Source organism: Rhinatrema bivittatum, chromosome 3 (assembly GCF_901001135.1).
Source record: "Rhinatrema bivittatum chromosome 3, aRhiBiv1.1, whole genome shotgun sequence".
NCBI classification, from domain to species: domain Eukaryota; kingdom Metazoa; phylum Chordata; class Amphibia; order Gymnophiona; family Rhinatrematidae; genus Rhinatrema; species Rhinatrema bivittatum.
The window spans coordinates 196,661,425-196,678,558 of NC_042617.1; the positions used below are offsets into that span (position 1 = coordinate 196,661,425).

The 17,134-nt window shown below is 42.6% G+C and overlaps 1 protein-coding gene across 1 annotated transcript in view; it reads right to left on the reverse strand.

The window, feature by feature from the left end:
- Positions 1 to 17,134, reverse strand: part of PPIL4 (peptidylprolyl isomerase like 4) — a 109,142-nt gene that overhangs the window by 43,995 nt on the left and 48,013 nt on the right. The window contains exons 8-9 of the mRNA XM_029594067.1: positions 12,984 to 13,108; positions 11,704 to 11,770 (exon numbers count right to left, since the gene is read on the reverse strand). Of these exons, the coding sequence (XP_029449927.1) occupies positions 11,704 to 11,770; positions 12,984 to 13,108 (192 nt within the window). The remainder of the gene's footprint in view (positions 1 to 11,703; positions 11,771 to 12,983; positions 13,109 to 17,134) is intronic.

Below are 17,134 nucleotides of genomic sequence, written 5' to 3' on the forward strand. Positions count from 1 at the left end.
ACTGGATGGACTGACCAAAGGCACTGTTCTGATGGCTATCCCTGTCAAAGCAGTAGTGAGCTACAAACGTGTGGAGAGATCTCCAGGTTGCAGCTCAGCAGATTTCTGTGATGGGGACTGCACGCAAATGGGTCCCCGATGCTGCCATGGCCCACACAGAGTGAGCTTTTTTTTTTTTTTTTTTTTTTTTTTTATAAATATAAAGAACATTCCATACTGGGTCAGACCAAGGGTCCCATCAAGCCCAGCATCCTGTTTCCAACAGTGGCCAATCCAGGCCATAAGAACCTGGCAGGTACCCAAAAATTAAGTCTATTCCATGTTACTGTTGCTAGTAATAGCAATGGCTATTTTCTAAGTCAACTTAATTAATAGCAGGTAATGGATTTCTCCTCCAAGAACTTATCCAATCCTTTTTTAAACACAGCTACACTAACTGCACTAACCACATACTCTGGCAACAAATTCCAGAGTTTAATTGAGCGTTGATTGAAAAAGAACTTTCTCCGAAGGCCTGCCTGTGTAGCAGAAGGTAATGCAATCCGCCAGCCAGTTCAATAGGGTTTGCTTACCCACCGCTGCACCTAGTCAGTTGGGGTCAAATGACACAAAGAGCTGGGTGGACTGTCTGTGGCTCACCATGCGATCTAGGTAAAAGGCTAGTGCCCGTTTACAGTCCAGGATGTGGACAGCATGTTCCCCAGGGTGGGAATGTGGCCTCAGAAAGAAGATGGGTAAAATAATCGACTGATTGATGTGGAAATCAGTCACCACCTTGGGCAGGAACTTAGGACACGTACGCAAGACCACACAGTCGTGGAAGAACTTCATGAACGGTGCGTACGTAACCAAGACCTGAAGTTTACTGACCCTGCGAGCGGAAGTGATCGCCACCAGGAACATGACTTTCCAGGTGAGGAACTTCAGATCACAGGACTGCAGAGGCTCAAATTGAGGCTGCATCAGTCTTGCTAGGACAATGCTGAGGTGCCAGGATGCTGCTGGTGACTGAAGAAGGGGGTTTTAGTTGGAGGAGACCCTGCATGAAACGGCCAACGAGGGGCTGGACCGAAATGGGCATACCAGCGACACCCTGGTGGTATGTGTTGATAGTGCTGTGGTGTACCCTGATGGAACTGGTCTGGAGCCCGGACTCGGACAAGTGCCACAGGTAGTCCAGCAGACGGAGGAGGGCACAAGTGCAGGTCCAACCCATGCCCTCCGCACCAGATGGAAAAGCTTTTCCATTTCGAGCTGTAGGACTTCCTGGTCGAAGGCTTCCAGGATTCAATCAGAACCTGGGAAACACAGTCTGAGAGCTGTAATGGCTGGAGGATTATGCGCTCAACATCCAAGCCGTGAGGGCCAATGCCTGGAGGTTCAGGTGGCGCAGAGTGCCCTGGGTTCTGTGATATGAGGTCGGGCACTGTCCCTAGCGGAAAGGGCGCTTGCACTGACAGGTCCTAGAGAAGTGGGAACCAAACATGTCAAGGCGAGGAGGGTGCCACAAGAATCATTGTACCCCTGTCCTCATGGCGCTTTGACAGAGTCTTCAAGAGGAGCAGGAGAGGTGGGTAAGAACAAAAGAAATTGCCATGCTGGGTCAGACCAAGGGTCCATCAAGCCCAGCATACAGGAGGCTGTGTCCCCAATGAAGGGAGAAGGCATCGCAGGTCGGGTGGCCGTTCTCCACTACCAGGGAGCAGAATTTGTTCACTTTGTGGTTATGAGGGGAGGAGAACAGATACACATCCGGCATACCCCAGCTGCGGAATAGGTGGGCTGCCACCGCAGGGTTGAGAGACGACTCTTGTGGCTGGAACGACTGACAGAGGAGATCTACCAGTATGTTGAGGTGACCCGGCAGGCAGGTTGCCTGCAAATACATCCCTTGGGAGAGGGCCCAGTTCCAGACCTCTACTGCCTCTTGGCAGAGGAGGAACGAGCCCATGCTGCCCTGCTTGTTGATGTACCACATCGTGACCTGGTTGTTCGTCCTGAGCAGAACTACTTTGGATGACCACTGATCCTGGATTGCCCATAAGGCGTACCATATCGCCCAAAGGTCCAGAAAGTTTATCTGTCAACGTGCTTTGGCGGCAGTCCAAAGGCCTTGAGCGTGGAAGCCTTTTGTGTAGGCTCCCCACCCCTGAGGCAAAGCATTGGTGATGAAGATCGTCTGGGGCAGCATGAGCTGGAATGGAAGTCCGCTTTCCAGATTGGGGAGGGCTTCCCACCAGGCCAAAGATCCCAAGAGGGTCCATGACCATGGTCGGAGCCTCTAGATCCTCGGATACCTGTTGCCATTGGGAACGCAAGGCCCACTGAGGGCTCTGCATACGGAGGCGGGCTAAGGGAGCCACATGGACAAAGGCTGCCACTTGGTCCAGCAGGAGACGGGCTGGCACCCTCCTGCTGTTGCGGACGAGGGAGGCCAGCGAGGTGAGGGCAATCGCTCAGTCCCTGGGCAAGAAAGCTTTCGCTTGTGCTGTGTCCATCCTGGCACCTATGAAGTCCAGCTGAAGGGACGGACAGAGGTGCGACTTGGGAAGTTGATAACAAATCCCACAGTCTGCAGGGTCTGAACTGTCAAGGCCAGAGCTTGCAAGGCTCTGGAGCAGCCAGTCATCCAGGTATGGGAACACATGGACCAAGCAATGTCTGAGGTAGGCAGCCACCACTGCCAAGCATTTGGTAAAGATGCGGGGGGCTGATGCCACTCCAAAAGGCAGCACTTTGTACTGGAAATGTGCATTCCCCACCACGAAGCAGATGTACTTCCTGTGGTTGGGGACAATTGCAATATGTGCATAAGCCTCCTTCAGGTCGAGGGAGCAAAGCCAGTCTCCGCTTCAGAGGAGTGGGATCAACATGCCCAGAGAGAGACCATTTTGAATTTTTCTTTTACGAGAAACTTGTTCATCGCCATGCGGTCGAGAATGGGGCGCAAGCCGCCATTCCTTTTCGGAACGAGGAAATACCTCGAGTAGAACCCTTGGCCCTGCTGATGGCAAAGGACCGTTTCCACCTCGCCCGCTGTGAGGAGGGTGGAGAGTTCTGTTTGAAGAATGGCCAAATGGGTGGATGAACCCCATGATGGCCATGGGGGAGAGGTCTCTAGGAGCCGGCTGAAATGCAGGTGGTACCCCTGGCAGACGATGGAGAGGACCCATTGGTCCAATGTTATCTCTCTTCCCAGTGACCGGCGAAGCTGAGGAGTCTTCCTCTGAGTGGGGGATTGGCCTCCTGGAGAACTGCTAGCTGACTTACGCTCCCTTGCCGCTAGTCAAAAGCTCGTGGCTAGGGCTTCCTAGGGGGCCCATTGTTGGCAGTGGCGACCCCTGGAACCGGTTCGAGGTGGGCGAGTCCGAGCAGCCGGCAGGTAATACTGATAGAAAGGTTTATGATTACCTTGCCAGGAGGATTTCCTGGCTGGGGACGGCCCTTCTGAGGAACTAGTGGACAGCTGCTGGAGGTAAAGCCAATATTTCTCTGACAAAGCATATTAAACACTTTGGAAAGCCAGAAATATTAACTATAATATTTCAATAATTTCTTGTATTTTTTTTTTTTTTTTAAGAAGAAGATCCCTCCTCAAACTCCAATAAATGTTTCCTTACTTATTTTTGTTTCTATATTTAGCTTCTCAGATGGGTTTCTGGACTAGTTTAGCAGAAATAAAGGAAAGAAAATTATTTGGAAAGATTTAATTGTTTCTTCCTTTTCTTTCTGCTATACCAGTCCAGAATGACTGGGAAGTACCAAAGCCCAATTACTTTCGGTTGAAGGATGTTAGTCCCACTTTAAGAACGGCTCCAATTTAATGCCTTCTTTTGTGAGAACATCCATTCTATAATGTTTAGTAGAAGAATGTAATTACGACTATGTGGCTGCTTTACAAACCTCTAAAGGATTTACAGCTTCTACTTCTGCCCATTCATCCATTTTAGTTCTTTGGACCGCTTTTGTTATATCTTCTGCAGCTTATGCTATTTGCTGCTGATGAGTGTTTGCTGTCACGCTCAGTACAGCAGTGATTTTAATCAGACAGGAATCATTTAGACAAAGTTTAAAGCCCTTGAATTAAGATCTCCTCTGCAGTTAATAAGATGAGGTTGTCTGTACAATGTAATAAACAGTTTTCTAAAAAAAAAAAAAAAAAAAAATCAAACAAACAAATAGTTCTGGACTGGTGTAGCATAAAGAAAGGGGAAAGTTTGGTATAGAAAATACTCATATTCAAAACAGACAAATTCAGAGCAACCAGCCCTATTTCACATCTTAATCAGGGTATGAAGTTTGACAAACTGATCGCAAATATATATATTTATTTATTTAATGATTTTATATACCGTCGTTCGCGTCCTTGTTGATTTCTGAAAAGCAGGTGGGATATGTTAAAGGAAGGCAAACAGTCTCAATATCTGCAGGACTTGGTGCAAGGGTTAGCTATGGTGAAGCAGCTTGGCAACAGTATTCATAATGCAATCAAATTTGCCATAAACATTGGAGGGATTAATATAAAACTGCATTACCATTTAAACTAAAGGGATACTTTGATAAAGAATAAATTAAAGAAAATTAAAAGGAACAGTTGTGAGTATAAAACATCTGCATGAGATGTGGAAACTGTTTAAAGACCATCTTGAAAGTCCAGATAGAATGTATTCTGCAAGTTAAAAAAAAGGTCAAATGAAGTCCAATTTTATTTAATTTTTTTTATATTCTGTTTTTTGGCACCTCAAAGCGAATTACATTCTGGTACTCTGTAGGTATTTCCCTATCCCCACAGGGCTTACAATCTAAGTTTGTACCTGAGGTGATGACTTGCCCAAGTTCACAAGGAGCAGCAGGGGGCTTGAGCCCTGATTTCCTTGGTTTGTGGCTAGAGCAGCTGGCTATTAGACTACTCCTCCACTGCTAGCATGGCTGAATGGTACTGTGAAAGGAGAAATTACTACTTACCTGATAACTTCTTTTCCTCTAGTAAGGGCAGGTCAATCCCCATGAGTGGGTTATGCACCTCTGCCAGATGGAGACGGAGCAAAAGCTGACATCAAGGCCACAGTACCACCCAAATATCAGCCCACCAGTATTCTCCAGAAAAGCCAAACTGTGGACAAAACTGATTATACTTGAATATTACTATTAACAATCAACCATTCATGCTTCCCAACCAACAAGAACACTGAGCTCAACCAAAAGAAGGAACATATCTAGTAAACTAAGGGCTAGAGAAACCACTTGGCAGTTTTCAAAGAAGAGCAGGAATCTCTGCTTAGCTCATCTGAAGAAAGGCTAACCAAAAAATGTAAACATCAGCAGCTGAGGGCGGGTCAGGGATTGACCTGCCCTTACTAAAGGAAAGGAAATTATCAGGTAAGTAGTAATTTCTCCTTCCTCAGTGTTTGGGCAGGTCAGCCCTTACAAGTGGGATGCACCTAAGCTAATCTTGCAAAGGGCAGGAAGCTGTCAGCAGTCCAATAAATACCGCCCGTGCAAACACGGCATCCTCCCTAGCCCTAACATCCAAATGGTAATGCTTGGAGAAGGTGTGCAAAGATAACCACGTCACGCTTGGCAAATTTCAGCAGGCAACAACTGAAGTTCCACCCACGATAATGCTTGAGCCCTCATGGAGTGTGATCTAATCTGTTTCAGCAAGACAACCTCAGCAGCCATATAGCTGCTGTAATGACCCTTTTAACCCAGTGTGCTATCGTTGCCCACGTTGCCAGTGCTCCCTATTTACTTCTACAATGGAAAACAAACAGGTGATCAGACCTCCGAACAGTTTTAGTCACCTCCAAGTACCACAGTAAATGACGCTTGACGTACAGGGCACGCAAAAGACTGTACTCAGCTTCATCTCTGTCCCTGTCCAAGGCGGGCAGGGAAATGGACTGATTCAAATGAAACTCGGAAACCCTTTTGGTAAAAAAAAAAAAAGGAGGGCACAGTCCGAAGCTGAACCACACCCGGAGTCATACGGAGAAAAGGCTCAAGGCAGGAAAGAGCCTGCAGCTCAAAGACCAGACGTGCCGAACAGATTGCTACCAGAAAAACTGTCTTCAAGGTAAGCAGCTATAAGGAAAGAGTATGCAGCATACGAAAACTCAGACCTGCCAAGAACTCAAGGACCAAGTTACGATTCCACAGCAGCACTGGAAGCTGCAATGGGGAGTGAAGATGCTTAACTCCCTGCAAGAAACAGGACATGTCTGGATGGGAATGCAAAGGCCCTCCATTTGATAGATACTAATGCTTGCCTATGAATACTACCTCTAGAACCAATCTTTGTTTGTTTATTGAGTTGCAACTATGAATGTCACTATGTAAACTGTTGTGATCTATACGTGGAACAACGGTATATAAAATGTCTAAATAAATAAGATAAATAAATAAAACTTACTCTCCCCCTATAGCAAGCCAGGGCTGCAACTTGAACCTCCAAGGTGTTAAGGGCCAAACCCTTAAGCAAGCCTTCCTGTAAAAATTCCAAAATCAAAGGAATATTCACCTTGAGCGGTTGAGTACCTCGCTCAGAACACCAGGCCTCAAAGACCCTCCAACTTCTAACATAGGCTAGAGAAATAGAAAATTTCCAGGCCCGAAGTAGAGTGGAAATTACAGCAGGTGAATAACCCCGCTTCAACAACCCCGCTTCAACAACAATGGCCAAACCATAAGACAGAATCGACCTGGATCCTCGTGTAACATGGGCCCCTGAAGTAACAGATCACATGGTAGGAGCACTGGATGGCTCCTACCATGTGACAAGATCCAGCCAATGGCACGGATACCCTGTCACATGGTAAGGGCAAAGGGCCATCGGCGCCATTTTGATTAGTGGCAGCCGACGGCCTGGGAGCCGGAGGACGGCCCGGAGCAGGAGATCGCTCCCGGGACCCCCACTGGATCACCAGGTATCTGTAAAAAGGTTTTAGGGGGGGGGGGGGCGGGGGGGTGGGGGAAGCTAAGGGGTTACTTTTAATGGGTCGGGGTGGGTTTAGGGGTTATTTTTGTGTGCGTTTCTTTCCCGCCCTCCCCCAAAACGATAAGGGAACCCCCATTATCAATATCGTGGGGTTTTTCCCTATCGTTTTGGGGGAGCCCCCGATTTCTGACGATTTTGAAAATATCGACGATATTTTCAATCGTCCGAAGCCCGATTCACATCCCTAATAAATAATCACATTCACACTACATGTATACCTCATAAAAATGCATAAAAAGAACAAATGCTCATATATGCTCTTAATATATTAATTAATAATTTGAATATGTAAGCATAATTCTATTTACTTAAGCCACAGCTTAAAAAAATACATATTCACTACTGAGAAAAAACCATCGGTCCCCTTGTGTTTTTTGAAAACTCAGATCACAAGTTGAATTGAGAATTGCTTGTTATTGTTGAAAAACTATATGTCCCAACAAGGTTCCTTGTTTCACCCCAATAAGAGTTTCCTCAGGGGAAATTATATCACCTTCTTGACGTATCACAACATTCTCTCCAATCCGCGCATCTAAAAAACACATAAAAATCAATACCTGCCAATCCAATATATCAAGATGTTGATGAGATTTGATTAACTCTGTATAATTATTGAGATGTTTAGATTATATAGTATATGTTATACTGTTGTATAATATGCAAAAAGTGAACTGGACAATTTAATTCCCATTTTTTTTCCAATTCACTGCCAAACAAAAGCAAGCCCTTGAAGGGCAGCTTGGTAAGATTAGATTTTGAAATAGTATCTGCTGACCAGTGCCACAATAACCGAAGCAGCTCCTCTGACGGCTGTGTGAACCATATCAAGCCTGCATCAGCTAAGAAGGTGGTCCCTGGGTCTACCATACGTCCAAGTTTGGACACAGCGCTACCAGCTTCTTAATAAAAATGCAAGATAGCCCAAACTACTAAGGCGCAACAAGAAGCAATTTGTAATTTCAATGTCACTGCCTCAAATACTGATTTCATGCAGGTCGAATCCTCCAGTCAAGTTCGCGATCTTGGAATTTTAATTGATTCTGATTTTAGATTAGAAAGTGATATAAAACAGAAAACGAGGGACGGTTATTTTAAATTGCAGATTTTAAAACGGCTTAAACCCTCTGCTAGATTTTAATGATTTTATAACTGTTTTACAATCTTTAGTCTTTTCCACTATTGATTATTGTAACGCTTTATTTCTTGGGTTGCCTGCTACCCACCTAAGACCACTGCAACTTCTGCAGAATGCAGTGGCGAGACTTATGTAGAGGCAAAATATTTTACCATATTACTCCTACTCTGATTGATTTGTACTGGTTACCCATAAAGCAAAGAATTGAATACAAAACACTGTGTATTCTTTTCAAATCCATAAATAACAAACAAACTTTAAACAGGACCTGAAAACTTTCCTTTTCAAACAAGCATACTCTGAAAAGCACACCTCCCTCCCATAACGCTTACCCCCTTCCATGATGTCTATTCCTCACTGGCCTTCGCGACACTACTGTAAATAGTAATACTCTTGTAAAAATGATATTTTTAAGCTTCATATTTTCTTCATAAGTTGTGAATCGTTGCAATTTTACCCTATCTGTATATTCTCAGGTTCTTTGTTGCACTGTAAAGCACTTGTTGCTGATTTTCGTTTTAATGTGAACTGATGAGATGTTCCCAATGTTCATCGGTATATAAAAACCGCTAAATAAAATAAATAAATAAATCTGAATGGTTAAATGCATCATTACATCTTCATACTCCTCAAAGGAACTTTCGCTCAGCAAATACAGGACTTTTGACAATACCATCAATCAGAACGGCACATTTGTCTGAGGTGAGAAAACGAGCTCTCTCAGTCACAGGTCCAAAATTATGGAACTCTTTACCAGATGAATTAAGGTTACAAAAAGATATCAAATATTTTTTTTAAAAGCTGAAAACATTACTATTTAGAAACGCATATGAAATATTGGCAGAGACTTGATCGCCTTGTTTGATGAGTCCCTCGCTAGCCTGTTCTTCTCTTTTTAATCTGATTGTTTTGTTTTACTTATCATATTTGTATTATTGATTATATTCAGTAAAATAGAGAAAATACATTACAATGTATTGTGTTTTATTTTTGAGTAGTTTTTATCTTTTTTGTACATCTTATCTATTTATGATTTATTGTACACCATCTAGATTGACGGTATATAAAAGAAACAAACAAATAAAGGCTTGCTTTAGGATAGCCGCAATCCTTCTATCCTGAGCATTCTTCAGTACCGCACCTTCCTCTACTGGAATGGTGCTATGTTTCGTGACAGAACAAATCAAGGCATTCACCTTAGGGAAAAGCAACTGCTCTCTGGCCTGTGGATCCAAGGGGTATAAACCTGCCAAGATGCATCCTCCTTTAAAGGACACCTCTGCGCTCTCCATTCCACATCAATCAACTCCTGGATTGCATCTGGGAGGGGAAAGAAACTAGAAGACTTGCATAGGGTGACCCAAATGGGATCCTTCTTCTGCATCCCCAAGGAGTCAGTCCCAGCCCCTCTGAAAGTCTTCAAGGTCTGAGAGATCAAATTCGGCAACTCATCTCTATGAAAGAAATGGAAAAGAGTTCTAAATGGCTCCAAATCTAGGAGAATGTCCCCTTCCTCACCAGGAGAGCCACCACCATCATCATTGGTATCATCTTGATCCACCTGCATCTGAGCCTTGCCAGACCGTACTGCACCACAGTGCTTGACAATGGAAAAAGGTGAAGCAGCACTCAGAGCGCATGGGCCTACCAGTACCAACACTAAGGAAGATGCCTAAGCTAAATGCACAAGATGTGTGTCCAGAAGGAAGAATGCCCAAATGGGACGCATGGGCGAGAATGGACGCATAAACATATGCACAGGCTCACCGATGGCTCACAGCAAAAAATGCGTAAAATTACCTCATGGCCTACCACGCGCCATAAAGGGGAGAAGCCTGGGAGATGGCCTAGCCAAACGGCTGCTCAACCCACCATGCCTGCATCACTTCTTCACCTCAGAGAATTCCTATATGTGAGCGTGACTCGCCAAGGAAACAAACCCTTTCCTCCTGCTTTCTTTCTTTTCGCTGTTTTTTTTTTTTTTAAGTAAAAAAACTTTTTCCTGAGCTCTGCCCTCCCTGGCTGAGAGCAAGAACGTGTCCCGGCTAAGGGGGGAGAGGGCTAAAGCCTTCACTGCTGAGCCTCTCTTGGACTGCAACCGCTAATTAAATTTTAGGTCCACGCCACTCAAGGCCTCGGGACTGAAGACACTTTTATTGGAGGGATCGTGTGGTATCACCTTAGGAGGCAAGCAGTGCTATATAAGGCAGGCCAAGAGAGAAGCTTGCCAAAGATGCAAAACCCAATAATAAAATCTTTATCATATACATCAAAAAAAAAGAAACCTGTGATAAAGAGTTAGCTGGACCATTAGATGGCCAAGGAAAATAAGGCATGCACAGGGAGAATAAAACCATACCAGAAAAATTGAATTGTTTGCTTTGGACTTCACTGTAGAAGAAACTGGGGAGATAACCACACCAGAAACATTATTGGTAAATGGATGAATCACTGTGAAGTTAGAAGAGGTGCTAGAGCAAATAAGCAAATGAAATAAGTCATCCCCAGCGTTCTGAAGGAAGTCAAATATATAACTTCAGACCAGTTACTGATAATCTGTAACCTATCATTAAAATATGCCACTTTACCTGAGAACTGGAAGGTAGCCTATGAAATTCCCATTTTGAAATAGGGTGACCCTGGAAACTATAGACCAGTAAGTCTGTCATTAGCATTGGAACAGTTTGCCTTCCAGTTTCAGAAAGGAGGTGGATTTACTATAATTCCAGAAGGTTTTAAAACTTGCCTAATGAATGATATTATTCAGCAAAGTTAATAGATTTATATTTTAAAGGATGTTTGTTACCCATGAAGAAATTGTGTAACTAATTGTTAATTGTGTTGCAAATCGCTTAGGAAGATTTTTAATCTATTAGGCAATAAATAAATGATTTCAAATAAATAAATTAATAAATAAAAACAGAATTACTGGCCACATGGATAAACATGGCTTAATGGGAAAGAGCCTGCATGGATTTAGCAAAGGGAAGTCATGTCTTCCTAATCTATTAGGTTAAGGGCAAAGGCAGATAATAATAGTGTCTTTGGATTCTCAGAAAGCATTTAATAAAGTTTTTCATAAAAGACTCCTTGGGAAATTAAAAAGTCATGAGATGAGATAAGAGGCACAGCCCTACTGTGGATTGGTAACAGAAAAGGATAGAACTACATGGTCAGTTTTCCCACTGGAGACAGAAACAGCAGAGTTCCCCAAGGATTGGTATTACGACCAGTGTTTCATTTATTAATTATCTGAACAAAGGAGCAATGAGTGAGGTGATCAGACTAAGATGACACAAAGTAGTTAAAAGACTAATAGACTATGAGGAATTGCAGGACAACCTTGCAAGACTGGGGAATTAAGTATCTATATGACAGGTGAAATTGAGGACAGGTGCAATGTGGTGCACATAGGGAAAATAATCCTAACTTTATGTTCATAATGCTAGGTTTCACATTAGAAGTTATCACTCAAAAAAGGACCTTCCATAAAAAAGGGACAATTATGATGGAAGCCATAAAAGCTATTTCTTGCTTACAAACTTCCAAGTTTACCTGGATCCAAACATACCTTGTCAAACTCAATGAAGGCATAGCAAAGAGATTCTCCAGTCTTCCAGTCACGGATAATTTCACAGCTGAAAATAAAGCATACGAGGCACAGTCAATATCATCTTGAATACTTTTTCCTGTTTATCCTCCAATGTAAGGCTTCTCTGCAAATCCCTCTGAACTCCCACCATCTCCCCACTAGTACTGCACTGACACACAAATTCACACACAAGATCTCTAACTTTTCTTAGGTTGCTTGATAGTGGATTCTGCAGCCAAAATTGCATCATTCTGCAGCTGTTCCTTTTGAATAAATGTGTCATCATAATGCCATCTAGATAACAAAAAGACTACAGGAAAAAGGGAATGTTTTACAGTATCTAGTCCGTGAAGAAAGCCAGGAAGTTAGTTATTTACTGACAGCTAATATAATCTGATCACTGGGGGGGGGGGGAGGGGAAGCAGAGGATCTTCATTGTTAGGGCAGGTACTCTGCTTGAAGAGGGATGGGAGAAGATTTTTCTATGCACTGTTCAGTGACACACATTACTGAAGGCAAAACAAATGCTAAGGTTAGTGTAAAAACTCCTGCAAATCCATGATCCACCAGTAAAGAAACTGCTGCTAAATATACTGGGATATTATATAGGCTAACAAAAAAGTGCAATGGCCAAATTCAGTTCTATGTTCCTCTCAAATTATTCAGTTATCATCAAGAACAAAATTAATTTTAAAAAATACAGAATGGTTGAAAAAAGCTGGTTTAGCTTTAAATGAAAATTGTCCAACACCATCACAACATGGCTGTTTCAAGCTTAAATTGCTCTTTATCAAGCATCAACTTAGCGAGCACAAACATAACTTTAGTCTTTTCTCAATTATGAGATGAAATTTTGTCCTATGAAGTGATATAGCTTTCTTATTGTCAAGAGGGGACCTAGCGCCCCTCTTGACAACAGGAAAGCTATATCATGCAGAAGAAAGGCCACAGGAATCCTGTGATACCACAATGGGAACTATAAAGAAAGACATTTACTGCTTCATAGTTTTTATTTACAGATGTTATGCTTAGCCCTGGAGAATTTTTACCACAGAACACACAGGTTCTCCTTTTCTTAATGTAAGCAACTACAGAGTGCTTACTATTTCACCTGTATGTCAAATTCTAATAAACAATCCTACTGAAAAATATTTACAGATTTTTTTAAATTAACCTTTACAAGATTAATGCAAACAGACTGTTTATTTTAGTAAGACATTAATTTTTTCCTAATAAATATAAAAGTAAACTTAATTAACCTTTTTATAGATCCAAATCGTGAGAAGATGATCTCGAGGTCCTCATCTGTGGTTACTGGATTGAGTTTACAGACAAACAGCACATTCTCAGGGGGCTTGATATCTGCATCGGGCAAATCCCCGACCTGAAGCAGAGAGTGGGAGGGAAGAAAAGAAGGGGACAGCACTTTCACAACCTCTTCTGTCATTTCATGCAAAACTTTCCATCTGTTTCGTAAGAGAATCTGCTTCACCATTCGCCTCTGCAAGGGACTGTTCTCTACCACAATGAATCAAATTAGCAGCAAGGCTCAAAAGAACCAGTGTCAAACATTCTCTCCTTTCAGAACTGCAATATAAATAATGCTAAACCTTATGCCATTCTAAAAAGTTCTGTAGTGTAAGAATGTCCTATGCGACTCCTAAGCTCAGGGCTAAGTATCATTGAATCATGTATTTGGCCTAATCATCTCCTCCAAATTTGAGATACGTACTGCTGAAAATGGTGTGACCTGTAGAAATGCTGGATTTCATGCACATTGTAAAAGTACTCGCTTGTTCACTGTGGAGCAAAACCATCCAAACCCCTTCTATGCTTCAGCTCCTGCCTGAGCTGCAAAGAGGAAGATCATGCATGCTCTACATTTGTGTGTCTATTTCTCCATCCCACTCTACCCCACCACTGCTGCCCAACAGCTGTACAGAAATATTTTCATTTTAACAACATTTCAGCTTATTTAAAATAGAACATGATGGCATGATTGTTTACATTATCAGAATTGTAAACCTCATGATGAAGCAGTTTATGACGGCAAGAGTTCAGCTGGAGGCTATTCAGCGTGGCATTTGACCACCACTGAAAGATCAAGCATGAGTTCAAAGGTCATCCAGTCCAAACCCAATGCAGACTGTATACAGTAGAGGCATTGTGACACTGAAAAAGTCAGAAACTAGGACACCTAATAAAAGTAGGAGTGACAAGATGACAAAATGACAGAAGAGAGGTAAATGAGGCGGTGATGGTGACCAGAGAGTGAAACAAAAATGGAAAAAAAGAAGTTAACTACCAAAGTTATGGTAAAATATACAACAGAATAGCAATATCATGTTCAAGTCCCCGCTTAGCTCTGGTGTACCCCAAGGCTCTTTTTAACATTTATCTCACCCCTGTATATGCCGATGATATTCAGTTCTTCTTTCCCTTCAGAAACTTGTGGACCAAAATAGAAGACACTATGTATCTGCCATCCAGAACTGGCTAACGGATAACAAACTCACTGTAAATATCTCCAAAACTGAAATTATGCTACTTTCTCGCTTTCTCCCATCAGCTATCCCAACTCAAATTATCTTCATGAAAGGACTTCCACTCTCAAACATTGCTCGCAACCTCCTTCAGTCTCAATTCAGCAATTTTACAATCATTACCTTTTTCCAGCCTTGACTACTGCAATTCACTTTTCCTTGGTCTCCCAGGTTACATACTTTGTCCACTTCAAATTATTCAAAATTCAGCAGCAAGACTTCACTGGCCTTCCCCCTCCTGATCACATAACGCCAGTCTTAAAATCCCTACATTGGTTACCTATCACCTGTTCAATGTGTTAGCAGTCATTCACAATCTCTTATAACATTAAATCACCTTGGATTACAGCCATTTTGAAAATACAAGAGCCCTGAGATCAGTGAACTAGAGCCTGCTTGAAGTTCCCTCCCCAAAATTGCACACATTGAAGAGACCAGGGAGTAGGCTTTTTCATTTGCTGGCCCCCTATTTTGGATCTCCCTCCCTGTTGAAGTCAGAACAATTAAAGAGCCCAAATTTTTCAAAAAGGCATTAAACACACACTTATGTCGGAAAGCCTATGCTTCATGATGATACAACAACACTGTCACATGCCATAAATATTATTTTAATTTATGTTTTTATGTTGCAGATACAGTCTTGTTTTAATATGTCATACCTGTTTTATGTATTTTAAATAATGTGCATGTTTTCTGTACTGGCCCTGAACATAGGAAGGGTGGGTAACAAATCAATCTGATGATGTCACCCATGAGTGAGGACTAACATCCTGCTATCCTCGGACAACATCTGTTACAGGTAAGCAACTCTGCTTTTCCCACCAATTGCATACATTTGGTGCACACAATATTTTTGTACATACAAAACTTACCCACACAAAAAGAGATATCAGTGAAGGTATTCAGGGAGTGAGACTTAACTTTACCCATCACATTTCCATGATGGCCTTATCTTCTCTAAGTGCCCCTTTAACCCCTCGCTCATCTAACAGTCCAACTGACTCCCTCACAGGCTTTCTGCTTCGGATATATTTGTTAAAGTTTTTATTGTGAGTTTTTGCCTCTACGGCCAACTTCTTTTCAAATTCTCTCTTAGCCTGTCTTATCAATGTCTTACATTTAACTTGCCAATGCTTATGCTTTATCCTATTTTTTTCTGTTGGATCCTTCTTCCAATTTTTGAATGAAGATCTTTTGGTTAAAATAGCCTCTTTCACCTCACCTTTTAACCATGCCGGTAATCGTTTTGCCTTCCTTTCACCTTTCTTAATGTGTTCATAAGACCCTTCCCTTGTCCGTTCATAGGCATATTGCAGAACCAGAGGGCCGTTGCCTAGCTCTGGAATGCTAACTGTATGGCGTTCAATTTACGTTTATTAATGTGTACAGACCTAATACGGGTCAGAACGAATTTTACGGGGGATTGACACCTATAATTGAGAATTTCTCCTCCCTCCCACTGATGATGGGTAGGGTTTGGAATGTATGTCTAGACCCAAGCCAAGACAGATCTAGTGAGTGCATTTCTTTCCCAAGTTACGCTGCTGGGTTCAAAGAGCTGTTGGCCGGTTTAGATGTGATTGATTGATCTTTGGAGGGCTCAACATCCGTCTGGAAAAGATTATACATACTTTTTCCCGCGTCATTTCACCTAGAGGAGGATAGATTTCTTTCTTTGCACTGCCTCCTTGCTATCAAATATTTTGTCCTGTCATATCTGAGATCAATAGTCCAGTCCAGGGACTCCTGTCGCCTAAACTTGCGTTTAAATCCCTCATTGTTAAGTATGAGAAGTTCTGTCAGGTGATTCGTGATGCAATTAAAGATTTCTCTGAGGTGAATTGAGTGGCGGAGCAGTCCCCTGTTGTTTTCTGAGAAATGCTCAAAACGGGGTAAGATTATTAGTTTTGCTTCTCATCAAAAGCGCATTCGGTTACATAGGGAAAAATCTTTGGAAGGGAGAAAAAAAGCCCTGGAAGCACGGCATAAGGCTACCTGCTCTCTCAAGGTGTACAGGGATTTGCAATGTATGAGAGAAGACCTTTAGCTGTTGCAGGTGGAGGGTATTGAAAGATCCTTTCAATTTTCCCCTCAGCGACTGTATGAGCATGGGAATAAAATGGGTGCATTTTTGGCTAGAGCAATTCGGAAGAGACTTGTTCAAACAGTAGTTGGGAGTATAAGAACTCCCTCTGGGGAGGTAGTGTGTCACCATCAATCCATTAATGAGGTATTTAAGGACTTTTATCAGGCTTTGTACAGTAACAATGAGCATTATCGCGTGGCAGAGGTGGAGGAGTACTTGGTGGGGACTGAATTTCCTTCACTCTCCGATCGGCAAATTGATAGATTAAAGGCACCTATTACTGAAGGCAAGGTGTATGCGGCCATTATGAGTTTAACTAATGGCAAGTGTCCGGGACCTGATGGTTTTCATATAGATTTTTAAAAAAAATTCCCCGTTTGAATTAGCTTCGTGAATGAAGGACACATTCGATTTTCTGAGAGAAAATCCTGATGTTCCACATACTATGTCAGTTACAGTTATTGTATTGATTCATAAACCTGGTAGAGATGGGCTGGACCCGGGTTCGTACCGTCCAATCTCGCTAGTGATCTCCGATGTCAAGATTTTAGTGAAAATCTTGCAGACTAGACCGGAGACAGTAATATCTGTTCTTGTCAGGCATGATCAAACAGGTTTTATCAAAAATTATCTTTCGACCCCAAATACAAGGAGGCTGTTTAATATTATTGCTTTGGTAAAGCATACCTGTACAGCAGGACTAGTGGCTGCCCTTGATGCTGAGAAGGCATTCGACCGTCTTCAGTGGGGATTCCTAACAAGAGTTCTTGCGAAAGCAGGG